The following is a 27,989-nucleotide window of genomic DNA, read 5'->3' on the forward strand; positions in this document are numbered from 1 at the left end:
ATAGTTAAGCTTAACTCCAGGAGAAGATATTAGTTTTTTTTAACTATGCATGAACTACTTTAATTGAAATAGTTGTTTCTAAATTCAAATCACTTGAAATTTCACTATGTGGATGCGCCTGTGGATATATGGTTTTTTTCATTTTATAACAGCAAACGCGCACTATGAAAACCTTGGTTGTTGGAAAGACACAGCAGACAGAGCAGTAGCAACTTTGGAAGGTTTAACAACAATACTTGATGGTCCCTACAAAAATCGTGCGGATGCAGTTAAAAAATGTTACGAAGTTTCTAAACAACGAGGGTTTGCAATATTTGCAATCCAGGATGGTGGTTGGTGTGCAGCTAATAACGGAGAATCTTACAAAAAGTATGGATCATCAGGCGACTGTAAAGAAGACGGAAAGGGAGGTCCTTGGGCAAATCAAGTATATAAAATTACTGAGAATTTACCGTTTAAGTTAGTATATATTTTAAGTATTGCTATTTTGGTTATTGAGATAAAATTTCAAAATATTTTAAGTATTAATAGTGCAAGGTGTGCATACTTAATTTACAGTCTAATAAGTTTTTTTTTAACATAGTCATGTTGGCTGCTGGAAAGATTCTGCTGACAGAGCTGTTGCAACTTTGGAAGGTTTAGTAACTATTTTAGACGGTTTTTATAAGAATCGCGCAGATGCAATTGAAAAATGTTACACAGCAGCCAAGCAGCTCAGTTTTGAATACTTTGCAGTACAAGATGGCGGGTGGTGTGCAGCTGGCAATAGTGTTGCTTATAAAAAATACGGAGATTCTTGCGATTGTAAAGGAGATGGAAAAGGAGGTCCTTGGGCTAACGATGTTTACAAAATTAAAGCGACTTCATTATTTCAGTAAGTTATTTTTCATATTTAAAATCCCATTCGTGATTTTGATTGTGGTCTTGACTTCCATTAGTTATCTAAACACCATTGTCATTTAAACAATATTAAGTTAAAAAATAAATCAATATGTCAGTAAGAAGATTGTGTCTTTAAATAATTATTTACTCTGAAAAACTTTTTATTTTGAATTTCCATAATTGCAAAGATAAAGATAATGTCAACCTTGTTTTTTTTCTGTCATGTTTGTTAATAATGCATGTCTGACTTAATTTTGCAAAACATTACAAACAATTGGGTAATAGTTTGGATATAAAAGGGGTCGTCCATAAAGGACGTCATTCAGAACTTAATTACTAACCAACAGGGCCGTAGTGAGATCAAAAATCCTTTCGGGCAAGGAGAAAAAATGCCGCCTCAAATTCAATAATTTTTTTAATGTTTTATTTGATTCAAATTTTGATAAACCTCCTTAAAGCACATTTAAAATCAACTTTAAATCGTGCTTTGTGGTTGAAAGTCATTGAAAAAATTACCAGGCATTAGTTTTTTTAATAAATATTAAAATTAGACACATTCAAACAAAATTTATTTTTCTAGCTTTCAATGATGCAAAGTTATCAATAATTTCATTGTAACAGAGATTTTGCTAGGGGATTTTCAATTGACAAAATGGCAAGATTAGTCAAACGTTCTTGACCCATGGAGAATCTTAGATAATTTTTCAAAAGCTTAAGTTTGCTAAAGCTACGTTCACATGATGCCACAGTGACGGGTAGTGTGAGAAAGATTCTAAGAGCAATTTCAATGAAAGGGTATGCCTCAGTCAAAGAATAGGTGTGCATAAATTGCAAGATTTTCAATGGATTTGCGTTTTTTAAATCTGGAATCAGGACACTGGCTTGAAACTTAAAGCTTTCAATTTCAGATAGAAATTCATTAGCATTATGATCACGTACATTATTTTGACAAAGTTTATCTCCACATTTCTTAAGATCTTCAACTGACATACTTGCAAGAGAGTTACCATTTAGAAACTTAAAATCTGATGAAATCTCAGCCATTATTTCAAATCTCCAGTGTAATTGTGTAATTATACTGTTAAAGACTATATTACAATTAATTTCAAAATCTTTTTCTGGAGGTATGTGTGAACTTTCTCCCCTTGTTTCATCATCAAACATCCTTTTTGCTTTTCGTTTTCTTTTGATTGGAAAGCTAGCTTCAATGTCAAGATCTTTTGATATTATTTCAGCTTTTTTCATGCTGTTATGAATGCCCCTGTCTCGAAGGTTTTGTATAGAAGCAATCAGACTAGCAATTTTTTTGATGCGATATTAATTGTCATATTTTTTGATTGTAAGCTGCGATTCCTTCTGTCAATTAATGTAAGTATCATGTTTCAAAGGTCAAGCCAGCAAAGAAACTCAAAATCAACTTGAATCAAAATCTCTCTAGCTCCGGACCTTGTTTCAGCATTTAGCAGAGAATCATTACTAATTTCTTGTAAAACATTGCAAACATTTGTGATTTGATTATTTAGTGAATGGATAGCCTCCTTTTAGGCAGACCAGCGTGTTTCACTTTGACTTTTTAGGGTGACTTCAAGTGTTTTCATCAGTTTGTCTCATCTGGTAGTAGAAGTTGAGAAGAAATTGAATTTTTTTGAACCTTTCCAAAAACTGTAATCATAAATGGGGAAATTTCTGCTGAATGGACTCCTACAAGATTTAGAGTGTGAGCTGCGCAAGGCACATACCGTGCTAAATCATTTTTTTCAGTTATTTGGGTTTGAACATCAGAATATTTTCCAGACATGTTGGCTCCATTGTCATAACCTTGACTTCAGCAATTTTCGATGTTTCATTCATCTTTATTTAAGCTGAATAATATTTCTGAAGCCAGACCAACTCCAGTTTTTTGATGAGACTCGATGAAATCCAGAAAACTCTATTCAATAGAACATTCTCCATCAGTGACAAAAACATATCGGATTATTTCTGACATTTGTTCTTTGTGAGAAAGATCAGGAGTGCAATCAAATAAAATTGAATAATATTTGGCTTTTTTAATTCTCGTGACTATCTCGCTTTTCCCCTTTCTGCCAAGAAGTTAAATTAGTTCATTCTGAATTTGTGGGGAAAAGTAACTAACAGATTTCGGCTTAAGTTTAACATTCGTTATGTGTTCTGCTAAAGGATGATGATAGCGTGCTATTAGTTCAATTGTGTTGAGAAAGATTCCACTGTTTGGCTCACCAATAATATTGGAACTGCCTCGAAAAGCCAATTTGTTTTTAGCGCAGAACATAATTGAATCTATAACAACTTTTAGAATATTTCGCCACTTTTCTTTTTCAGTTTGGATGGCATTTTGAATGTCCTTGTTTAAAGATCTTCCCTCTCTCAGATTTTTTTCCATTTCTTTCCATGAAGTGAAACACTTTCTCACAGCTATTCTCGTGTTCAGCTATTCTGTTCACAGCTATTCTCGTGTTCAGGGATTCGAGGGTTTAGTTGTTTTTATTCTGAAAAACCTTTTGATGTATCTGCAAACTTGCTTGTCTTTGTGTTTGAAAAAAGGATACATGGAAAGCAAAACAAAGATTTTTTTGATGCACTGTATAACAACCATTGACGATTAACTTTTTCCCCATTAGGAAGATTTTTTTCAAACCATCTAGAACTGAAATGTCAATTTTCTGATGATGTTGATGTGGTAGAATAGACTTCTCTCTTGTCTTGTTTAGCACCATGTTTAACCAAAGAACATCTTAGACTGTCATTAATTTTGGACCAAGTTGGTGGATCATCAAACTTGAATTCTAACAGATTTGTTATAACTGCATTTTGGTTGACTTCATTATTTTGCAGTAACTGTTCATCATCACATCGAAAAAAAACTGGACTTTTTTGCGCTGTAAAAATAAACTATATCAACATTTTTTCCATTGTAATATTGAAAATGACATGGCTTAGTTTGCTAAGTTTTTTAATTAAATTTATTTGTGATTTTGACTCCAGGTAAAAATATTTTTATTGAAATCCATCAATAAAAATATTTTTACCTGGTTGTTCTGTTTGATCTTCGCTTTTTTTAATCCATTTTGCAAACAACGTTTGTAATTTTTTGTCACTTTAAAGTCGTTGCTTTTTTAACTTTTTGAAAGCTGAACCAGATAGCTTTATTCTTTTTTTTGATGGTGACATAATAGATTTTAAAACTTTTATTTCAAAATATTTTACTTTTCTTGACAATGAAAGAATGAAAGTTTCTGTGTGCGACTAGGTGCAATCAACAAATACAAATGCAATTATTTTGCCTCGATTTCTTTTTTAAAACTTCTCAAGTCAAAAAACTGCGAGTTAAAATCATTTTCATTAAAAAATTGCAAATCTGGGTCGTAAAAGTCATTAAGTAAAACATTATTTGTAGTTTTAAAAACATTAAAGTGTTGCGTTCCAAAATCTATTGTTTGTTTAGCCATTTGTAAGAGTAATTAATTCTTAGGCTTAAAAAAAAATTAAGTTATTTTTTAAATTTGCGACAATTAATTTAGTTATATTTAGTATTTACCTTGATTGCGCAGTTTTTTCACTTCTTCCCATAGTTTCTATCTCTTTTCCATAGTTTCTTTAGCGAAATCTTCGTTAATATATATTCCACTGCCTTTCAGATTTTGTTTTAATTATTTAATTTTTTTTTAATTAATGTTTTAATTTCACATGGGAAATTATTTTAATTTGTATGAAGGTGGGAAAAAAATTATGAGGCATGTCCAAAGATTTTGAAACGCAAATTAAAATTATTTTGGTTTTGAGGCGTCTTTAAAACATTTCATATATTAAAAAATGTTTATTAAATTTTGAAATTTGCCGCCTTGCTAATTTGCCGCCCATGGCTGTGGCCTCGTTCGCCACCCCTTCACTACGGCTCTGCTAACCAGAAGTAGAAGTTTATTAACTCCCTTCCGCGGAGATTTTCATTGAACACCAGACGCTATAATACTCTAAAATATCTGCGCACGAGAGCCAACATTCTCCTACTGTTTGCCATTAGTTAAACTTAGCGTGACGTCCTTTATGGATATCCAAACTTACCATAATCAGATTTTTAACCATTCTTATTTTTATAGTTAATATCTTCGTAGGATAATATAAACAATAAAACTTCGATTTTCGGCAATGAGCTTCGCAATGTTGGTACCTTATAACTATTACCTTATTCTATTCGCTAAACGAATAGTACTATTTGTTTAACGAATAGTATTATCCTCATAATCAAATAGTATTAGATCCTCATTAATATACTATTTGCTACTCGTTCCCACTATTTCGGAGGTTAGAATTATTTTCTTATCTCCACAAATCAAAAAAATTGAGTTAGTTGAATTTTTTTTCTTTTTATAGATAAAATATTTATTTTTTACAAATAAATCGGTAACAAAAAAAATAAATAATAACTTACTAAACTTGGCATTGCATTTTGTTATATCTCCTTAATCCTGGTAAGAAATTAAAATTATGTGCTACCTCCGTTTTATCCAATCAAAAGTTATTTACCTCAAAATGGTAGCTGCGGAAGTTTTTATTACAAAAAAACAATAAAAAAATTTTAAGGTAAAGCATGCACCTAAAACTTGGACACAGAATGTAAAAAAGCAGCTAAGACAATCTGATCAGCCCTATAAAAATAGAAAGGGTACAAATGTTTCATGCAAGTCTGTAACTTAATATTCCTAATGTTTAAAAAGCAAAAAAATAAAATTATTTTAGGCCGCTTAACTTTAAAATTACCCTAAAAATAACGAACTTAGGAAGTCATAATAGATATCATTGGAAAACAAAAAGTAGTCCTCAAACTCCATACCCCAGATGACTAAATTTGATAACAAAAGCTTATATGAGCCCAATATTATAGCTCAAGAATTTAACACATTTTTTATCAAAATTGGTCTAAACATGTAAAAAGATTTCCAAAACCAAAGGCTTATTTATTAATTTCCTACCTCCGGATAATTACATTTATTCTAATGAGCTATTTTCTGATTTATTCTTTGAAAAATTTGAAAAAGCCTAAGAATCTCTTTAAAAAAAACAAAGCAACAGGAACTGATAAAATTAATAAAAACGTAATTGTAGAGTGTTATGAACAGTTAAAAGTTATTCTATTTAAAGTTTTTAAAATATCTATTGGTCAAAATTTTTTTCATGATCTGTTGAAAATTGCTAATTTTTAATAAATTCTAATTTTCAAAGATGGTGATAGAACTAATATTAGTAATTACATTAAATATACAACTTTAGATTGTATATTTCAATAACAATCTATTATACAAAAATTTATTTGGTTTTAAAAAAATAACTCAACTGAACATGCAATTATTCAGTTTATACTCAAAATCTCCTATTTTTTTTGAAAATTCTTAATTTGGATTAGGCATTTTTATTGATCTATTAAAGCCTTTGATACTGTAGATCACGAGGTTTTGCTCCATAAACTTGAACATTACAGAATAAATAGCTAAGTTTTAAAATGGTTTCAAAGATATTTATAAAATCAAAAGCAGTTTGTCTATTATAATAATATATATCATAATATATTGTAAAAAGTATTTGTGGTGTTCCGCACCACAAATATTTCTATAAAAAGTTAGTTAGGTTCATAACTTTTATAAAGCCTCAAATTTTTTAAGTATCATGTTTGCAGATTATACCAATTTGTTCTTATCTAATAATGATACTAACCAACTCTATTTGACTATGAATGATAAACTGCAAAAAGTATCAAATTTGTTAAAAATATAACAAATTAAACCTAAACATATACAAAATGAGTTGTATTCTCTTGCATACCCTCTCTAAAAAAAATGCTCCAAACCCACAAATATACCGCAAATTTTTATTGATCAAGTTGAACTAAAAAGAAAATTTTTTAGGTGTTTTTAACTTTTATGGTTAAAAAAAAGGTAAAAATAGTTTACGAAGAGGAAGAAGAACTGCTTCACAATACTACTGATGATGTTTAGTGAGTACGCTTTTTAATAAATTTGTGTGTTTTTGTTCTGTATGAACCTCTAGCGTTGTTCTGGTTCATCAATAAGTCACTTTATTAACTGTATGTTTACTTTTAATTTAAAATTCTGGCATGGTGTTCATCTACTCTTAATTAGCTTTATACTTATGTTTATGTTCAGTTGCCCGTAAGTTATTATATGTTTATTTATTATTTTTATTATGTTTTATTATTTTTTTATTTAATTATTTATTTATTATTTTTATTTAATTTTTTAAAAATTTAATGATTATTAATAAAAGTTATGTTTTTGTAGCATTTATCGTACAATTTATTTAAAAAAAATTTACATTTATCATAAAAAATACTTCTAAATTATAAAAAATGATTTTATATTTGTATAATTTACTAAAACATTTAATTACAAAAGATTAATTTTATAAAGTTAATTTTTTAGGCGTGTTAAAACCTGAATTTTAAGACATTCATTGAAACTATCATAAATTTAAATACTCTCAAAATATTTAAAGAGCGATGTTCAAGTAGTCCCGACTAAATATACGCTTAATCAGAAACAAAGTACGATTGTTACCGCTTACAAAGTAAGCTTGCAATATATTTTTTTAAAATCAAGATTACAATTTATCAAAATAAAAATTAACCGTACAATATATATTAGTATTTTCGATTTTCTTAATGTCTTCCTTTGCCGCGAGGGAGCCTTAATTTGTATATTTTTATGCTTTTTATTATTATTTTTACATAGTAATTTGATTATAAAATTTAACCTTGAGTAGTGTAAATTGTTGCTCATGAACAATAAAAGTTGAATGGAAAAAAAAAACTAACTTTTTTTTATCTTCATTTGTTGCTAAAAGACCTTAATTATAGTTTTTTTTAAATTGTGAGAAATTGTTACCATTAGATGTTATAACAAAAATAGAAAAGAAATGAGGGACTTATAGTGTGCATTTTTAGGCTTTTTATTGGTATTTAGGTATTGGTATTTGATCATAATTTTTTCAATTTTTTCAGAAATAAAACTTTGTCTGGATTTATAAACCAGTATTAAATTATAAACTAATTATCTATTTACTGATTCAAACTAACACTTTTTTAAATTATTATTTATTTGTTTTAGGCATTTTTAAGCTTTTCTTATCATTTTAATTTACATAGTAATTTACTATTTATTACTATATAAATTGTAGTGATTCTAATTAAAAATTTTTTAAATTATTGTTATTTATTTATTTAAAAAAAAAAATTGTGGAAAAGTTTACTATTTATGAGTATATAAAGATTAGTATACTAATAGTATATAAAGACTGTTGTATTATTAATATTATATAGATTACCAATATCCACATATATATCAAATAAATGGACTTTAGTATATGATTTATTGAATTTAAATCTATTTTTAGAATTTTAGTTTGGAAATTGAATAAAACTATTATATTTATTTATAAAAAAACATGACAGAAAAGCTATCATAGACCAAACCAAGTTAAGGTGTCAAATACAATTGCTTAGAACTACATTATCACAAAGCAAAGTTAGCTATGTGTTCAGTAGGCGAAAATCAATTTTCTTTGATAGGAGAAAAGATAAAATTCTTTGTGCATTAACAACTAACAGTAAAGACATAATTACTGAGGAACATATCATATTGAAGAACCTCCTTTGATTTTTCTTGGTCATATTTCTCCATCAAGTGCATCATCGACAAATATCAAGAATGCTGTTATAGGTTTTTTGATGAAAATAAAATATCACTTGATAATGTGTTAGCTATTAGCTTTGATGGAGCTAATGTAAATGCTGGTGTAAACAATGGTGTAATAAGGTTGCTCGAACTGCATTTGGGATATTTAGTTCAATGGTTAGTGTATATGTTCCATTTTAATGAACTATCATTGAGAAATTTAGTATTGCATTTAGATGGCACCACTTCAGGACCTACTGCATTTAGTAGCAACATTGGGAAAGCATTTGCAAATTGTCTCAAATTGCAAATTATCAAATTTAATGCCAGACAGAATAACTTACCAAACGTTCTACATGAGGTTTTGACAAATTATATTAGCAAAGATCAACAGTATCTTTATAACATGTGCAAGTCAATAGAATTAGGTGAGGCGAAAGAAAGTCTGAAAAAAAAGCCAGGCCCATTGGTTCATTCTTGATGGGCGATATTAAATCCATCATTTGTATGTTGCAAGCTCTCCTCCTTTTACCGAGTTTGTAATACCTACTGATTACATTCTTTGAGGTTATGCACTTGTGTGGTTCTTTAAAAAACTGGAGCCTCAATGTTACATAGGGGCAAAACACTTTTGGCACCTAGTTCAATTCTCTTGCTTTCTTTCTTAAAGCGATTGACTTATAGTTGATAAATGAATTCAAAGAAATGCATATTTTAGTGACCCAGAAAATATTTTTATTTCAATGTTGATGAATAAATGAAAAGAAATTAGAGAGTTATCAGCTAGAAGAATTAAATTTGCGAGGCGATGCACAGCTTCAAATTTTAAATTGTAAATTGGGAGGAACACCCTAGGACTTTACCATCTATGTTAAAAGAGTTAAGTAATGATTTCATTGAAAATGCAATACAAAATATCCAAAAGCTGATTTTGTATGCCATTCTCAAAATGTAGGAAGATATGTTCAATTGGTTACAAAAGCAGCCGCATCTGTATCTGGAGAAATGAGAAGAGACGGATACATTAGAGCAAAAATCTAAAAAGTATATTCTACACTTTGCTTCAGAAAATAAATGGAATATGTAGGATTAATTGATCAATAAACTCTTTTTTTTTTCATAGAACTTCTTTAAATAAGTATTTTTATAAAAGTACACAAAAAATGGCATTTAAAAAATGTGTATTGATCATAAGAAATTCATCTTGTGCTAACATAATCATGCTACTGCATAAAATTTTGAGTTTCAAAATTTTAGTTTTAGAGCAATATTATTTTGCTATCCAAACCAATTTGAATGAAAAAAATGCAATGATGATCTACCCTAATGTATATTAATAACATAATTATATAAAGTTTCCATATGCATCTGATGTTTTCTTTACCTGTAGTTACTTGGATTTTACAATTAACAGTTTTACAATTAAGTGTCTGGAGGTTTCTCCAATATAACTGGCATTACATCCAGCACAAGAAAATTTGTAAACAACATTGGATTTGAGCAGCTTAGGAAGTGGATCTTTTATAATAAACTGTTTTGTAATTTGTTGGTAGTGAAAATTAAATTAATTTTAACATCTTTACAATATTTTTTAATGATTTTATTAACTTTAGGTTTAGTAAAATTTGAGTAAAAACCTATAAATGGAAGCTTATAACATCTTATATTATGGTTATCAATACTATTTATCACAGATGGATTTAACTTTTTATCAACAAATAATTTAATTTCAGTGTTTTCAATTATTTTAGGTGGATGTTGGTTATTTTTTAAAACATTAGATAGATTTTTTATGTCCTTATCAAATCCTAGCCATGTGTTGTTGGTTTTGTACGTTATATATATATATATATATATATATATATATATATATATATATATATATATATATATATATATATATATATATATATATATATATATATATATTATATATATATATATATATATATATATATATATATATATATATATATATATATATATATAACCCTTAACTGGTTGTCAGAAAGTTTTTCCGTATTTTGTTGACAAAAAGTAAAAATTAAAATACAAGACCGGAATTTTTTTTTATTACTTGATAGACTGCCTGCCCCCACCAAAACCCTCAGTTGAAGTAGCAGCACTCACTTGCAAGTCAGGCTATAAGATAGTCGATGTAGCAACACTCCGTTTTGAGTCAGGCTATTTGTCAGTCGATGTAGCAGCACTCCATTGTGAGTCAGACTATTTGTCAGTCAATGTAGCAGCACTTTGTTGCGAGTCAGGCTATAAGATAGTCGATGTAGCAACACTCTGTTTCGAATCAGGCTATTTGTCAGTCGATGTAGCAGCACTTTGTTGCGAGTCAGGCTATAAGATAGTCGATGTAGCAACACTCCTCGCATGATTTACAGTAAAAAAAATAAAAATAAAAACATTTTATTAAAAAAAATAAAAATAAAAATATTGTTTATATTGTTAAAAACATTCAGAATGTTTTAAAAATATTCAGAATGTTTTAAAAAGGTTCAGAATGTTTTTAAAAACATTCTGGTCAATTAAATTAGCGTTTTTGCGGTGTTTTTAAAAAACGATTAATTTGTAATTAAATTAATGGTTTTTACTTTCTGATAACATGCAAATGTTGGACGAAAGTCAAAAGTAATTAAAAGTGACATGTGTTGGCGTAAGACTCATTTTTTTCCTTCTGTACTTCCCAAATGCAACAATCTATAGAACTATATATATATATATATATATATATACACATTTTTTTAATATATATTATGTATATGTATACAGGGGTTAAAGTACAATAGGAAATTAAGTGGAGCAGTGTTAAAAAGTTCAAATTGTTTGTTCAAAGGGATGCACAATAGCCCATTTGGGTGCGGAATCAGTCCTTCAAATTTTTGCTGTAGGTGTTTTTTGTTAGGTGGATTTTGGTTAGCATGCTCTTACGATTATTACTTATTGATTATTATTTTTTGATGTGTTTAGATTAAAAAAAACTTAAATTTTGATTAAAATTCACAATTTTAATATAAAAATATAACAATTTAATGACAAAGTAGCAAAATATGGTAAATTTACGTTTTACAGCTCACAAAACATGTTATTGAAAAAATGGCTTATAAAAAAAAAACTTAATATTTTGTTGGATATCCATTATTTTTTATTACTGCAGCAATCCTACGAGGCATTGAGTCCACTAAATTGCCAAAATCTTCAGTGCTGATCACGTGAAGCCAGGACTTGATTATGGCCTCTATTAATTGTCGCTTGTTCCCAGGTTTTTCTTTCCTTACAAGTTTTTTCAGTCAAGACCACAGGTTTTTTATCGGATTCAGGTCAGAACTGTTTCCAGGCCACTTCAAAACATTTATCTTTATGGCTTTAAACCAATTTTTGACAGTTTTTGCGGTGTGGCATATAGCACTGTCCTTCTGGAACACACAGGTTTCTGTTTTGCCCTCAAACAAATCATCAATCGATGGGAGTAATTTGGCTTCTAATATGTTTTCTTGGTATTTTTTGGCTTTTAAAATACCATCCACAATGTGGATACGACCCACAGTATCTCTGGTCATGCATCCCCAAACCATTACACTTATGGGATGCTTCATTGTAACCAATGTGCACTCAGGTAAAAGATCTTCACCGGGTCTTCTTCTCACATAATTGATTCCATCGCTTCCAAAAATGGAAATCTTGCTTTCATCACTCCAAATAACTCTTGCTCAGTCTTCCTTTGTCCACTCCTTGTGTTCTTTTGCCCAAATCAAACAATTCTTTTATTGTTTTTTGTTTAAATATGGTTTTTTTCTGGGCCTTCTTGCTTTTAAACCATTTTCAAAAAGCCTTCGGCAAATTGTTCTTAAACTAGCCGAAACTCTGGGGGCCTTTAAATCATTTTTAATTTTAGCTCAAGTTGCTTTTCGGTTCTTAAGTGCAAGCCTCATTATCATCCTGTCATCGTTCGCAGTTGTCTTCTTAATTTTTCCATTTTTTGGCATATTTTTGAAGGTATTGGTTGCCTTAAACCTTTCGCACACCTTCCTCACTCCAGATTTTGTTGCTCCATTTCCCAACTTTTTAGCGATTTCCTTGTACGAATAACCTTTTCCACGTAATGTAACAGCTTTGCATCGCTTTGTAGGTGACCAATATCCTTTCGCCATTGTAAATAAAAGTAAAATTTTAAAAAACGCACTAAATCTTCAAGAGCGCTGTCAACTTTACACCAGCAATTGTTAATACTCAACTAAATGACTACAAAACAATAATCTTGTATTTATAGCTTAAAAGAGCTTAAAAGATTTATGGATATAAATGTTAATTAATAACGTAATTAACTATTAATCATCACAATATATAGAATAATTTTCACCAAAGCACAAATATAATGAGACATTCACCTTTTACTAGTGAAACCCATTAGCAGAGCAATGACTCATTTTTGATACCAATTAAAGGTAATAATCCAAAATTAGGTTTAATACTAATATAAATGATTAAAATTTGCGATTTCCAATAAGCCAAATAATAGATGACGTGGTTTGAATATAAAAATAAATAATTAAATCCACCAAATGCATAATATGTCAACTTTTCTAAGCAAAATGGTAAAATTTACAGAGGTGTCCATTTCTATGGCCACTAGTGTATTTGACTTCAATAAAATCAGCACAAAAATTAAAAACAATGTACCACATTAATAAGATAAATTAGACGTTTATCTCTTTATTAAAATAAATTAACAACGCGGAACAAATTCTAAATTTGTTGGGTAAGGAAAAACGGTGTACCACTGTGTTCCCTCCTACTTCAATTCCTGTATATAAATAAATAAATAAATATATATATATATATATATATATATATATATATATATATATATATATATATATATATATATATATTTATATATACATATATATATATATATATAAGATATATAGATATATAAGATATAAATTCTGTATTTTGTCTATATATATATATACATATATAAATATATACATTAGGGTTGGTCGATTTTAGCTTTTTTTTTTAATTTTAAGTTGCGTAATGTTGCAGTTACTGAGTCTAGGTTAGAAATGAGGTTTTGCCAAATCTCAAGTATCCTGGTTTAAAAATGGCTTGCTGATTTATATTTCAAGTCTTAATTTTGGACTAGTTTTGTTAAATTGTTAATTTAAAATGTTGAAATATTTTATTTTAAGTATAATAATCTTGTTTTAAAATATCTTGTTTCTAATTTATAAAGTAACCAATAAACGATTTCTTAAAAAGCGCAATAGTTTTAAGAAGCCAATAAATTTTCGCTAAATCGTTTACACGCATTTAAATTTAAATTTTGCAAATCTTTTTTGTATTTAAAAGTTTTTGTTTGTATTTAAAAGTATTATATCTTGTTTGTATTTAAAAGTTGGTTTTAAAATTAAATATAAAGTATTAAAAAGTATGTTCAAAAAAAAAATAATCGCAAATTAAAGAAATTTTTTAATACCAAAGGTAAATACTTATGATTATTATATTTAGAGTAATGTTTTTACCTGTTTATACTAAATAATTTTTGTTTTGCAACTTTTCGAAGGAACTAATGGATTTACTTAATTTAGTCGGAGGAACTAATGGTTTTACTCAATTCCTGAATGAAAATGATGGAGGTCCATGGGCCCCCAAATTTTTTCAAATAGGTTTTATTTCTTTATTTTTTAGCAAAGCCGATTTTTAATAGTAAGTTTTGATATTTTAGGTTTTTTTGGTGCTTTCACCCCCACTAAAAAATCACGCTGTTACCCATGACACTAAGTGTTATACTTTAATACAGTTTACATTTATAATTAGTCCACAAGAAACGACAAAAGTAAAGCCTACAATTACACAGATGAAAAGTGAAAAAAAGTATTGTGGTGGCCCATGTGAATTATCAATAACAGATCCAAGCACTTTTAGATAGGTTATTCAGTACTATTACTACCTTGTTCATATAAATCCAAATGCAGATATCGTATTAGTGACTCAGCAAACAAGCAGTAACATAAAATCAATTTGGGCTACAGTAAACCCAAATTTACCTCTTATAATGGACAAATCTATTAATAGGAAAGTTAAAGATCTTCTCGTACTTGTTAAGGATATTAATCGCAAGCACGGAAAAGCAAGCGCTAAAAGAAATCTTGATGCAAACTTAGACAAACTTTTTGATATTTCTGCATGTTCCTGTTCATTAGATGTGTTTCCCTGTAGTGACAGAAAAGTTTCATGTAATAAAGAAAATTGCATAGAAGAACATATTGTATGCCTTTGCTCTGAAATTAATAAAGTACCTCTTGAAGACAGAGCTTATCTTTGTGATCAGAGGAAAAAAATTGGTCCAAAAAGTGCATATCAACTTTCTTCCGTTGATAGATTTTCTGTCAAAAAGGATTTAAAGGCTTGATAAAGAACGAAAAAAAAAAATCTCATAAGCTAGTTGATGAAGATGAATCCCTCATAAGACACGTAAACTTAATTGAAGAAACAAGTGATTTAACCATTATGGAGGTAAATATTTTATAAATACATGAAAAATTTGTTGTAGATAAAACAAAAAGTATATTATTTTACTAACTTTTTTTAGGATGAAGGTGAATGGAAACCAATAAATAATCCTATTGGAAAATACAACTTGGTTAAACTTCCAAGATTTGCAATGGAACTAGTCAGAAACGAGTGTTCGTCAAACATAGGTGCAGCCCTTGCAAATGCTTTACTATATGACATAAAATATCTCCTGAAAAATGATGTTAATATAAAAGATATTTTGATTGATAAATGCAAATTAGATAGGGCCAAGTCAAAAGTAAAAATTGTTAGTGAAGATGTGGACTCAGAACAAAAAAAACAGTTAATTTGTCTTGGGGTTGATAGCAAGCTCAATCAGATAACTAAAACAAGTAAAGTAATAAACTCACCTCAAGTTGAAGTAATAAAGAAATGCATTAAACCTGAACATCACCTCATATTTACCTATGAAGATGGAGAATCGAGTGGAAATTATTTGACTCATAGGATGATTCCTGTCACTGGTGCTACAGGCTTAGTTTTTGCTACCGAAATGTTCAGTGTTTTACAAGAACATAACAGTTTGGAAAGTATACAAGCTGTTCTTCTTGATAATACTGCTACCAATACTGGACCAATAAGTGGCTTAGTTGTAAAACTAGAAAAGTTTTTAAAAAGAAAACTACATCTAATTGGATGCGCCTTACATCAATATGAACTTCCGTTACGAGCTCTTATTGTGAAACTTGATGGTGACACAACCGGGCCAAGAAGCTTCAGTGGTCTACTTGGCAAAAGATGTGCTGAAAATATTAAGGATAGAAATCAAGTTTTGTTTGAATGTATTGAAAACCCAATTGTAGATAAATATATTCCAGAAGAAATACTAATAGACCTTAGTTGCGATCAAAGACTTTTATTTGAATATTGCAAATGAATAGGTATTGGTAAAGTTTCTGATAATTGGGCTGCCTATATAATTGGACCGCTAAACCATGCAAGGTGGTTAACACTAGCTATTTGCCTTCTTTGTTTGTATACTAGAGACAATCAACCAACCGTTTCTTTAAAAAAACGTGTATATTTTATTGTTCAGGTTTACGCTCCAGCATGGTTCGAAATAAAAAAATCTTCAAAATTTTACGAATTCCCACACCTTATTTCTTCTACTATTACTAGAATAAATAATCTCCCTTCTGATGATGTTAAACATATTGTTAAAAAAACATTAAAAACACTGCATTGTGTCTAAAACCTGAAAATATTCTTTATGCCATGCTAAAACATAATGACAGCAATATACGAAACTTTGGTTTTCAAATCTTACTGGCTCTAAGGCCTAAATATTTTTTTAATAATTAACTAAAATAAATTAAAAAAAAAAGACACATAAAATGTGGTAATTGCCTTTGATTTATATTTATAGAGTAAACAACAAAAGTTTGGAAGTAAATTTGAAGAAAATTCTGGAAACTAATTTTAATGCTAATCATTGGTATGAGTTAGTTGACATCATCAATACTAACGTTACGGAGCCCCCAACAACACAAAATTTTTCAATTGAGCAAATCCAATATATGATTGACAATAATGTTGAACCTGAAATCCCCGACTTTCCATCTCACTCCCAGAGTGTTAAGCAAGCGGTGAAACTTGTGTCGAAAACATCCCAATATGTCTATGAATTCAAGAATCGACACAGCTGCATTTTCACTAAACTACATAGCAGGAAGATGCGTGAACCATGTTTCAAAGGGCATTATTTCCATTCTTATGATGATATTTATTAATTAAAATGTTTTCCTAAATATATATAATCATGTTCAAAATGTTTAATATGTAAAATAATGTTTATTTTGATATTCTTATGTAAATATAAGAATAAAAGTTTCACTTTTTAAATATTCTAATAGTTAACAAGTTGTTATAAAATTAGCTTAATTGTTATAAATTATTATAAACTTAAATTATTCAAAAATGTAGTTAATTTTGAAAAAATTGAATATGAACATATTTAAAACATCAATTTTTGCATATAATGCCTTTGAAGGCGTTTTTTCGCATAATCCACAAATCTTAGAATTTAAATCCGCAAGCGATTCTTCATCCAAAATCTCTCAAATTTTGAGAGTAATCATATTTTAACTGTCTCTAACTACTGCAATATTATGCAATATGCGAAACTAAAATTGACCTAACCTAATATACATATATATATATATATATATATATATATATATATATATATATATATATATATATATATATATATATATATATATATATATATATACATAAATATACATATATATAAATTAATATTCATATATATATATATATATATATATATATATATATATATATATATATATATATATATATATATATATATAAACATATATATATAAATATATATATATACATGTATATATATATATATATATATACATATATACATATATAAATATATATATATATACATACATATATATATATATACATATATATATATATATATAAACATATATATATATACACATATATATAAATATATATATATATAATTATATATATATATATATATATATATATATATATATATATATATATATATACATATATATATATATATTCATATATATATTTAAAAATAAATATATATATATATATATAAATATATATATGAATAAATATATATATATACTGTTATTATTATTGTTTTTGTTTCTAACACAGAAATTTGGGATGCTGGAAAGACACTGCTGACAGAGCTGTAGCGACTTTAGAAGGTTCAGTAGCACTTCTGGATGGTTCGGATTACACAAATCGTGCAGATGCTATTAAAAAATGTTACGAGGCCGCTAAACTAAGAGGGTTTACAGTGTTTGCAGTTCAAAACGGAGGCTGGTGTGCAGCCGGCAACGGAGAATCGTACAAAAAATACGGCGCTTCAAACGACTGCAAAGGAGACGGAAAGGGAGGTCCATGGGCAAACCAAGTATACAAAATCGCTGAGAAACTGCCATATAAGTATGTATACTTGAGAATTTATTGTGCGTCAGTCAATGTTTTTGTTTGAACTAACTGTTCAAGTTTCACTAAGTGAATATATCTTGCTTCTTTTTTTTGTCCAGACTTTTAGTATGCATAAAAACGTCAAGATAATTTTTTTTTTCGCGAACGCGTCTTTCTTATTCTAATTGGGTTTTGTTATGAAATGACTTGTTTTGCGGTAAATGCGTAGAGTTGTTATTTTCAGTGCTGTTAATTTGTGTTTTGTTATTTGCACGTAATTATATCTTTTTTGTTTGCACATTACAGCTACGCAGGTTGCTGGAAAGATACTGCTGATAGGGCTGTTGCAACATTGGAAGGTTTAGTTGCTATTTTGGATGGTCCATACAAAAACCGTGCTGATGCCATCAAAAAATGTTACACAGCAGCTAAACAGCGCAATTTCGCATACTTTGCTGTTCAAGATGGTGGATGGTGCGCAGCTGGCAGTGGTATTGCATACAAAAAGTATGGAGCGTCAGGTGACTGCCATGCAGATGGCAAAGGAGGTCCTTGGGCTAATGATGTTTACATAATTAAAGACGCTTTGCCGTTCGGGTATGTTATTGTGTTCTAAGTCAAGTTCAATGGTTGTGCGTGTAGTTATGTTGAAAAAATTAAGTTTTTTAAAAGCTGCTGTGTTTACTGTTCTGTTTGTTGCTTAAGTTTGAGCGTTCCAGGGTTTTGTCAGCGTAGGGGGGGTTCTGTTAAACCTGATTCAACTTAGCGTAGTTTTATCGATATCAGTGGCTTGTCTTAGCTGTTTGAATAAAAACTGAAATGACATATTAGATGAGACGATCATTTTAAGCGCAATAAATCATCACAACAATTGGTCTGCTATACATGCAAGAACGATGCAAAGGGCTTCGCATGTTTTTCGAATTTTCTTTTAAAAGTTCAAGTGAAAATGTTTATATAATCGTTATATAAATCGTTATATTGAGTGTTAGGAACAAAGATGCGAACGTTAAAATATATGTTGAATGTGCTTGTTGTTGTTGCTGTTGTTGTCGTTTTAATTTCGGTTTGACAGTTTACAGCAGAATTCGTTCTTATCGAATTCAATGCCTTTTAAATTATCCTAAAGCTGCGGTATTGCAGTTGGATCGTTCTTGCATGAATGCTCAAATTTATGTCAAAGTGGCGTGCTCTTTTATGTGAAGATGTGATTCTAGTTGCAAAGACGCTATTAGTCAAAAATGTTGTTTGTTTAAAGCAGGTGTTTTCTCAACCATATTATAAACGATCACAAGTTGGTTGTAATCGCATTTTGTTTTTTCGGTGTAGCGCAGCATTTAAATATAGATGTGTGATGTATTGTTTTATGTTAGTGTTTGCACTTTTTTTAATTTTATACGTTTATACACATATGCACACATTTTTTCTTTACTTTGTTTTTGTTTCTAACACAGAAATTTGGGATGCTGGAAAGACACTGCTGACAGAGCTGTAGCGACTTTAGAAGGTTCAGTAGCACTTCTGGATGGTTCGGATTACACAAATCGTGCAGATGCTATTAAAAAATGTTACGAGGCCGCTAAACTAAGAGGGTTTACAGTGTTTGCAGTTCAAAACGGAGGCTGGTGTGCAGCCGGCAACGGAGAATCGTACAAAAAATACGGCGCTTCAAACGACTGCAAAGGAGACGGAAAGGGAGGTCCATGGGCAAACCAAGTATACAAAATCGCTGAGAAACTGCCATATAAGTATGTATACTTGAGAATTTATTGTGCGTCAGTCAATGTTTTTGTTTGAACTAACTGTTCAAGTTTCACTAAGTGAATATATCTTGCTTCTTTTTTTTGTCCAGACTTTTAGTATGCATAAAAACGTCAAGATAATTTTTTTTTTCGCGAACGCGTCTTTCTTATTCTAATTGGGTTTTGTTATGAAATGACTTGTTTTGCGGTAAATGCGTAGAGTTGTTATTTTCAGTGCTGTTAATTTGTGTTTTGTTATTTGCACGTAATTATATCTTTTTTGTTTGCACATTACAGCTACGCAGGTTGCTGGAAAGATACTGCTGATAGGGCTGTTGCAACATTGGAAGGTTTAGTTGCTATTTTGGATGGTCCATACAAAAACCGTGCTGATGCCATCAAAAAATGTTACACAGCAGCTAAACAGCGCAATTTCGCATACTTTGCTGTTCAAGATGGTGGATGGTGCGCAGCTGGCAGTGGTATTGCATACAAAAAGTATGGAGCGTCAGGTGACTGCCATGCAGATGGCAAAGGAGGTCCTTGGGCTAATGATGTTTACATAATTAAAGACGCTTTGCCGTTCGGGTATGTTATTGTGTTCTAAGTCAAGTTCAATGGTTGTGCGTGTAGTTATGTTGAAAAAATTAAGTTTTTTAAAAGCTGCTGTGTTTACTGTTCTGTTTGTTGCTTAAGTTTGAGCGTTCCAGGGTTTTGTCAGCGTAGGGGGGGTTCTGTTAAACCTGATTCAACTTAGCGTAGTTTTATCGATATCAGTGGCTTGTCTTAGCTGTTTGAATAAAAACTGAAATGACATATTAGATGAGACGATCATTTTAAGCGCAATAAATCATCACAACAATTGGTCTGCTATACATGCAAGAACGATGCAAAGGGCTTCGCATGTTTTTCGAATTTTCTTTTAAAAGTTCAAGTGAAAATGTTTATATAATCGTTATATAAATCGTTATATTGAGTGTTAGGAACAAAGATGCGAACGTTAAAATATATGTTGAATGTGCTTGTTGTTGTTGCTGTTGTTGTCGTTTTAATTTCGGTTTGACAGTTTACAGCAGAATTCGTTCTTATCGAATTCAATGCCTTTTAAATTATCCTAAAGCTGCGGTATTGCAGTTGGATCGTTCTTGCATGAATGCTCAAATTTATGTCAAAGTGGCGTGCTCTTTTATGTGAAGATGTGATTCTAGTTGCAAAGACGCTATTAGTCAAAAATGTTGTTTGTTTAAAGCAGGTGTTTTCTCAACCATATTATAAACGATCACAAGTTGGTTGTAATCGCATTTTGTTTTTTCGGTGTAGCGCAGCATTTAAATATAGATGTGTGATGTATTGTTTTATGTTAGTGTTTGCACTTTTTTTAATTTTATACGTTTATACACATATGCACACATTTTTTCTTTACTTTGTTTTTGTTTCTAACACAGAAATTTGGGATGCTGGAAAGACACTGCTGACAGAGCTGTAGCGACTTTAGAAGGTTCAGTAGCACTTCTGGATGGTTCGGATTACACAAATCGTGCAGATGCTATTAAAAAATGTTACGAGGCCGCTAAACTAAGAGGGTTTACAGTGTTTGCAGTTCAAAACGGAGGCTGGTGTGCAGCCGGCAACGGAGAATCGTACAAAAAATACGGCGCTTCAAACGACTGCAAAGGAGACGGAAAGGGAGGTCCATGGGCAAACCAAGTATACAAAATCGCTGAGAAACTGCCATATAAGTATGTATACTTGAGAATTTATTGTGCGTCAGTCAATGTTTTTGTTTGAACTAACTGTTCAAGTTTCACTAAGTGAATATATCTTGCTTCTTTTTTTTGTCCAGACTTTTAGTATGCAAAAAAACGTCAAGATAATTTTTTTTTTCGCGAACGCGTCTTTCTTATTCTAATTGGGTTTTGTTATGAAATGACTTGTTTTGCGGTAAATGCGTAGAGTTGTTATTTTCAGTGCTGTTAATTTGTGTTTTGTTATTTGCACGTAATTATATCTTTTTTGTTTGCACATTACAGCTACGCAGGTTGCTGGAAAGATACTGCTGATAGGGCTGTTGCAACATTGGAAGGTTTAGTTGCTATTTTGGATGGTCCATACAAAAACCGTGCTGATGCCATCAAAAAATGTTACACAGCAGCTAAACAGCGCAATTTCGCATACTTTGCTGTTCAAGATGGTGGATGGTGCGCAGCTGGCAGTGGTATTGCATACAAAAAGTATGGAGCGTCAGGTGACTGCCATGCAGATGGCAAAGGAGGTCCTTGGGCTAATGATGTTTACATAATTAAAGACGCTTTGCCGTTCGGGTATGTTATTGTGTTCTAAGTCAAGTTCAATGGTTGTGCGTGTAGTTATGTTGAAAAAATTAAGTTTTTTAAAAGCTGCTGTGTTTACTGTTCTGTTTGTTGCTTAAGTTTGAGCGTTCCAGGGTTTTGTCAGCGTAGGGGGGGTTCTGTTAAACCTGATTCAACTTAGCGTAGTTTTATCGATATCAGTGGCTTGTCTTAGCTGTTTGAATAAAAACTGAAATGACATATTAGATGAGACGATCATTTTAAGCGCAATAAATCATCACAACAATTGGTCTGCTATACATGCAAGAACGATGCAAAGGGCTTCGCATGTTTTTCGAATTTTCTTTTAAAAGTTCAAGTGAAAATGTTTATATAATCGTTATATAAATCGTTATATTGAGTGTTAGGAACAAAGATGCGAACGTTAAAATATATGTTGAATGTGCTTGTTGTTGTTGCTGTTGTTGTCGTTTTAATTTCGGTTTGACAGTTTACAGCAGAATTCGTTCTTATCGAATTCAATGCCTTTTAAATTATCCTAAAGCTGCGGTATTGCAGTTGGATCGTTCTTGCATGAATGCTCAAATTTATGTCAAAGTGGCGTGCTCTTTTATGTGAAGATGTGATTCTAGTTGCAAAGACGCTATTAGTCAAAAATGTTGTTTGTTTAAAGCAGGTGTTTTCTCAACCATATTATAAACGATCACAAGTTGGTTGTAATCGCATTTTGTTTTTTCGGTGTAGCGCAGCATTTAAATATAGATGTGTGATGTATTGTTTTATGTTAGTGTTTGCACTTTTTTTAATTTTATACGTTTATACACATATGCACACATTTTTTCTTTACTTTGTTTTTGTTTCTAACACAGAAATTTGGGATGCTGGAAAGACACTGCTGACAGAGCTGTAGCGACTTTAGAAGGTTCAGTAGCACTTCTGGATGGTTCGGATTACACAAATCGTGCAGATGCTATTAAAAAATGTTACGAGGCCGCTAAACTAAGAGGGTTTACAGTGTTTGCAGTTCAAAACGGAGGCTGGTGTGCAGCCGGCAACGGAGAATCGTACAAAAAATACGGCGCTTCAAACGACTGCAAAGGAGACGGAAAGGGAGGTCCATGGGCAAACCAAGTATACAAAATCGCTGAGAAACTGCCATATAAGTATGTATACTTGAGAATTTATTGTGCGTCAGTCAATGTTTTTGTTTGAACTAACTGTTCAAGTTTCACTAAGTGAATATATCTTGCTTCTTTTTTTTGTCCAGACTTTTAGTATGCATAAAAACGTCAAGATAATTTTTTTTTTCGCGAACGCGTCTTTCTTATTCTAATTGGGTTTTGTTATGAAATGACTTGTTTTGCGGTAAATGCGTAGAGTTGTTATTTTCAGTGCTGTTAATTTGTGTTTTGTTATTTGCACGTAATTATATCTTTTTTGTTTGCACATTACAGCTACGCAGGTTGCTGGAAAGATACTGCTGATAGGGCTGTTGCAACATTGGAAGGTTTAGTTGCTATTTTGGATGGTCCATACAAAAACCGTGCTGATGCCATCAAAAAATGTTACACAGCAGCTAAACAGCGCAATTTCGCATACTTTGCTGTTCAAGATGGTGGATGGTGCGCAGCTGGCAGTGGTATTGCATACAAAAAGTATGGAGCGTCAGGTGACTGCCATGCAGATGGCAAAGGAGGTCCTTGGGCTAATGATGTTTACATAATTAAAGACGCTTTGCCGTTCGGGTATGTTATTGTGTTCTAAGTCAAGTTCAATGGTTGTGCGTGTAGTTATGTTGAAAAAATTAAGTTTTTTAAAAGCTGCTGTGTTTACTGTTCTGTTTGTTGCTTAAGTTTGAGCGTTCCAGGGTTTTGTCAGCGTAGGGGGGGTTCTGTTAAACCTGATTCAACTTAGCGTAGTTTTATCGATATCAGTGGCTTGTCTTAGCTGTTTGAATAAAAACTGAAATGACATATTAGATGAGACGATCATTTTAAGCGCAATAAATCATCACAACAATTGGTCTGCTATACATGCAAGAACGATGCAAAGGGCTTCGCATGTTTTTCGAATTTTCTTTTAAAAGTTCAAGTGAAAATGTTTATATAATCGTTATATAAATCGTTATATTGAGTGTTAGGAACAAAGATGCGAACGTTAAAATATATGTTGAATGTGCTTGTTGTTGTTGCTGTTGTTGTCGTTTTAATTTCGGTTTGACAGTTTACAGCAGAATTCGTTCTTATCGAATTCAATGCCTTTTAAATTATCCTAAAGCTGCGGTATTGCAGTTGGATCGTTCTTGCATGAATGCTCAAATTTATGTCAAAGTGGCGTGCTCTTTTATGTGAAGATGTGATTCTAGTTGCAAAGACGCTATTAGTCAAAAATGTTGTTTGTTTAAAGCAGGTGTTTTCTCAACCATATTATAAACGATCACAAGTTGGTTGTAATCGCATTTTGTTTTTTCGGTGTAGCGCAGCATTTAAATATAGATGTGTGATGTATTGTTTTATGTTAGTGTTTGCACTTTTTTTAATTTTATACGTTTATACACATATGCACACATTTTTTCTTTACTTTGTTTTTGTTTCTAACACAGAAATTTGGGATGCTGGAAAGACACTGCTGACAGAGCTGTAGCGACTTTAGAAGGTTCAGTAGCACTTCTGGATGGTTCGGATTACACAAATCGTGCAGATGCTATTAAAAAATGTTACGAGGCCGCTAAACTAAGAGGGTTTACAGTGTTTGCAGTTCAAAACGGAGGCTGGTGTGCAGCCGGCAACGGAGAATCGTACAAAAAATACGGCGCTTCAAACGACTGCAAAGGAGACGGAAAGGGAGGTCCATGGGCAAACCAAGTATACAAAATCGCTGAGAAACTGCCATATAAGTATGTATACTTGAGAATTTATTGTGCGTCAGTCAATGTTTTTGTTTGAACTAACTGTTCAAGTTTCACTAAGTGAATATATCTTGCTTCTTTTTTTTGTCCAGACTTTTAGTATGCATAAAAACGTCAAGATAATTTTTTTTTTCGCGAACGCGTCTTTCTTATTCTAATTGGGTTTTGTTATGAAATGACTTGTTTTGCGGTAAATGCGTAGAGTTGTTATTTTCAGTGCTGTTAATTTGTGTTTTGTTATTTGCACGTAATTATATCTTTTTTGTTTGCACATTACAGCTACGCAGGTTGCTGGAAAGATACTGCTGATAGGGCTGTTGCAACATTGGAAGGTTTAGTTGCTATTTTGGATGGTCCATACAAAAACCGTGCTGATGCCATCAAAAAATGTTACACAGCAGCTAAACAGCGCAATTTCGCATACTTTGCTGTTCAAGATGGTGGATGGTGCGCAGCTGGCAGTGGTATTGCATACAAAAAGTATGGAGCGTCAGGTGACTGCCATGCAGATGGCAAAGGAGGTCCTTGGGCTAATGATGTTTACATAATTAAAGACGCTTTGCCGTTCGGGTATGTTATTGTGTTCTAAGTCAAGTTCAATGGTTGTGCGTGTAGTTATGTTGAAAAAATTAAGTTTTTTAAAAGCTGCTGTGTTTACTGTTCTGTTTGTTGCTTAAGTTTGAGCGTTCCAGGGTTTTGTCAGCGTAGGGGGGGTTCTGTTAAACCTGATTCAACTTAGCGTAGTTTTATCGATATCAGTGGCTTGTCTTAGCTGTTTGAATAAAAACTGAAATGACATATTAGATGAGACGATCATTTTAAGCGCAATAAATCATCACAACAATTGGTCTGCTATACATGCAAGAACGATGCAAAGGGCTTCGCATGTTTTTCGAATTTTCTTTTAAAAGTTCAAGTGAAAATGTTTATATAATCGTTATATAAATCGTTATATTGAGTGTTAGGAACAAAGATGCGAACGTTAAAATATATGTTGAATGTGCTTGTTGTTGTTGCTGTTGTTGTCGTTTTAATTTCGGTTTGACAGTTTACAGCAGAATTCGTTCTTATCGAATTCAATGCCTTTTAAATTATCCTAAAGCTGCGGTATTGCAGTTGGATCGTTCTTGCATGAATGCTCAAATTTATGTCAAAGTGGCGTGCTCTTTTATGTGAAGATGTGATTCTAGTTGCAAAGACGCTATTAGTCAAAAATGTTGTTTGTTTAAAGCAGGTGTTTTCTCAACCATATTATAAACGATCACAAGTTGGTTGTAATCGCATTTTGTTTTTTCGGTGTAGCGCAGCATTTAAATATAGATGTGTGATGTATTGTTTTATGTTAGTGTTTGCACTTTTTTTAATTTTATACGTTTATACACATATGCACACATTTTTTCTTTACTTTGTTTTTGTTTCTAACACAGAAATTTGGGATGCTGGAAAGACACTGCTGACAGAGCTGTAGCGACTTTAGAAGGTTCAGTAGCACTTCTGGATGGTTCGGATTACACAAATCGTGCAGATGCTATTAAAAAATGTTACGAGGCCGCTAAACTAAGAGGGTTTACAGTGTTTGCAGTTCAAAACGGAGGCTGGTGTGCAGCCGGCAACGGAGAATCGTACAAAAAATACGGCGCTTCAAACGACTGCAAAGGAGACGGAAAGGGAGGTCCATGGGCAAACCAAGTATACAAAATCGCTGAGAAACTGCCATATAAGTATGTATACTTGAGAATTTATTGTGCGTCAGTCAATGTTTTTGTTTGAACTAACTGTTCAAGTTTCACTAAGTGAATATATCTTGCTTCTTTTTTTTGTCCAGACTTTTAGTATGCATAAAAACGTCAAGATAATTTTTTTTTTCGCGAACGCGTCTTTCTTATTCTAATTGGGTTTTGTTATGAAATGACTTGTTTTGCGGTAAATGCGTAGAGTTGTTATTTTCAGTGCTGTTAATTTGTGTTTTGTTATTTGCACGTAATTATATCTTTTTTGTTTGCACATTACAGCTACGCAGGTTGCTGGAAAGATACTGCTGATAGGGCTGTTGCAACATTGGAAGGTTTAGTTGCTATTTTGGATGGTCCATACAAAAACCGTGCTGATGCCATCAAAAAATGTTACACAGCAGCTAAACAGCGCAATTTCGCATACTTTGCTGTTCAAGATGGTGGATGGTGCGCAGCTGGCAGTGGTATTGCATACAAAAAGTATGGAGCGTCAGGTGACTGTCATGCAGATGGCAAAGGAGGTCCTTGGGCTAATGATGTTTATGTTATTGATTGTGCTTGAGCTGATTTGCTTTTTTGTCAATAGACTTTAATTTTTTTTTTTTTATTGAAAAAGTAGTTATTTCTTGCTTGACACGTGTTTCTATTTATTTTTTAATTCTTTATTGGTCTATGCAGTTTTTTTTTAGGATTATGCTTTAGATTCAGTTTTTATGTTTGTACTGAGTTTTCTGAATTCTTTTTTAATTTTATTTTTCGTTTATTTGATTATTTGATTATTGAATATTTTTATAATCAAATTCATCATTTTTAAAATAAGAACATGTTTTAAGGTTATGTTCCATGCAGTTTTATTGTATCGGTATGTCCCCGTCTTTTATAGCTGGGCATATTTAAGAATTTAAAAAATACTTGGCGAATTATTTTTTTATAATAAAATTTCTTCATGTCTTACTAATTATAATAGTAATAATAATAATACTAATTATATATAACAGTCTTTGTCAACGCGCTACTTGCGTTTAAAAGTGGAGTTATGTTTAAAAATATTATTTTGTTGCTATTAACATTTTCCGTTATGTGATTTTCGCTTGAATATTATTTTTGTAGATATATCTATTAAAAGTAATTTATATAAGTGAAAAGATTAATTTATTAATCCC

General features: G+C 31.1%; 2 protein-coding genes across 2 annotated transcripts; both read left to right on the forward strand.

Annotated features, from left to right (window-relative positions):
- On the forward strand, positions 1-27,985 carry LOC100207237 (uncharacterized). The gene is made up of 14 exons (XM_065793677.1): positions 1-459; positions 584-874; positions 17,856-18,149; positions 18,441-18,731; positions 19,589-19,882; positions 20,174-20,464; positions 21,322-21,615; positions 21,907-22,197; positions 23,055-23,348; positions 23,640-23,930; positions 24,788-25,081; positions 25,373-25,663; positions 26,521-26,814; positions 27,106-27,985. Exons 1-14 carry the CDS (start codon positions 107-109, stop codon positions 27,386-27,388), a joined length of 4,146 nt encoding a protein of 1,381 aa, XP_065649749.1. The 5' UTR covers positions 1-106; the 3' UTR covers positions 27,389-27,985.
- Positions 13,612-16,503, forward strand: LOC136078265 (uncharacterized). The gene is made up of 2 exons (XM_065793676.1): positions 13,612-15,119; positions 15,196-16,503. The coding sequence occupies exons 1-2, from the start codon at positions 15,114-15,116 to the stop codon at positions 16,054-16,056; spliced, it is 867 nt and encodes a 288-aa protein (XP_065649748.1). The 5' UTR covers positions 13,612-15,113; the 3' UTR covers positions 16,057-16,503.
- Positions 27,986-27,989: the final 4 nt, after the last annotated feature.

The sequence above is a fragment of the Hydra vulgaris genome, chromosome 03 (genome assembly GCF_038396675.1).
Source record: "Hydra vulgaris chromosome 03, alternate assembly HydraT2T_AEP".
NCBI lineage: Eukaryota > Metazoa > Cnidaria > Hydrozoa > Anthoathecata > Hydridae > Hydra > Hydra vulgaris.

Bases quoted from the DNA above. Each gene is read 5' to 3' on its own strand.
- LOC100207237 (XM_065793677.1), top strand. From the start codon at position 107: ATGTGGATGCGCCTGTGGATATATGGTTTTTTTCATTTTATAACAGCA. The intron at 18,150-18,440 runs GTATGTATACTT...TGCACATTACAG, and splicing joins GCTGAGAAACTGCCATATAA to CTACGCAGGTTGCTGGAAAG. The intron at 21,616-21,906 runs GTATGTATACTT...TGCACATTACAG, and splicing joins GCTGAGAAACTGCCATATAA to CTACGCAGGTTGCTGGAAAG.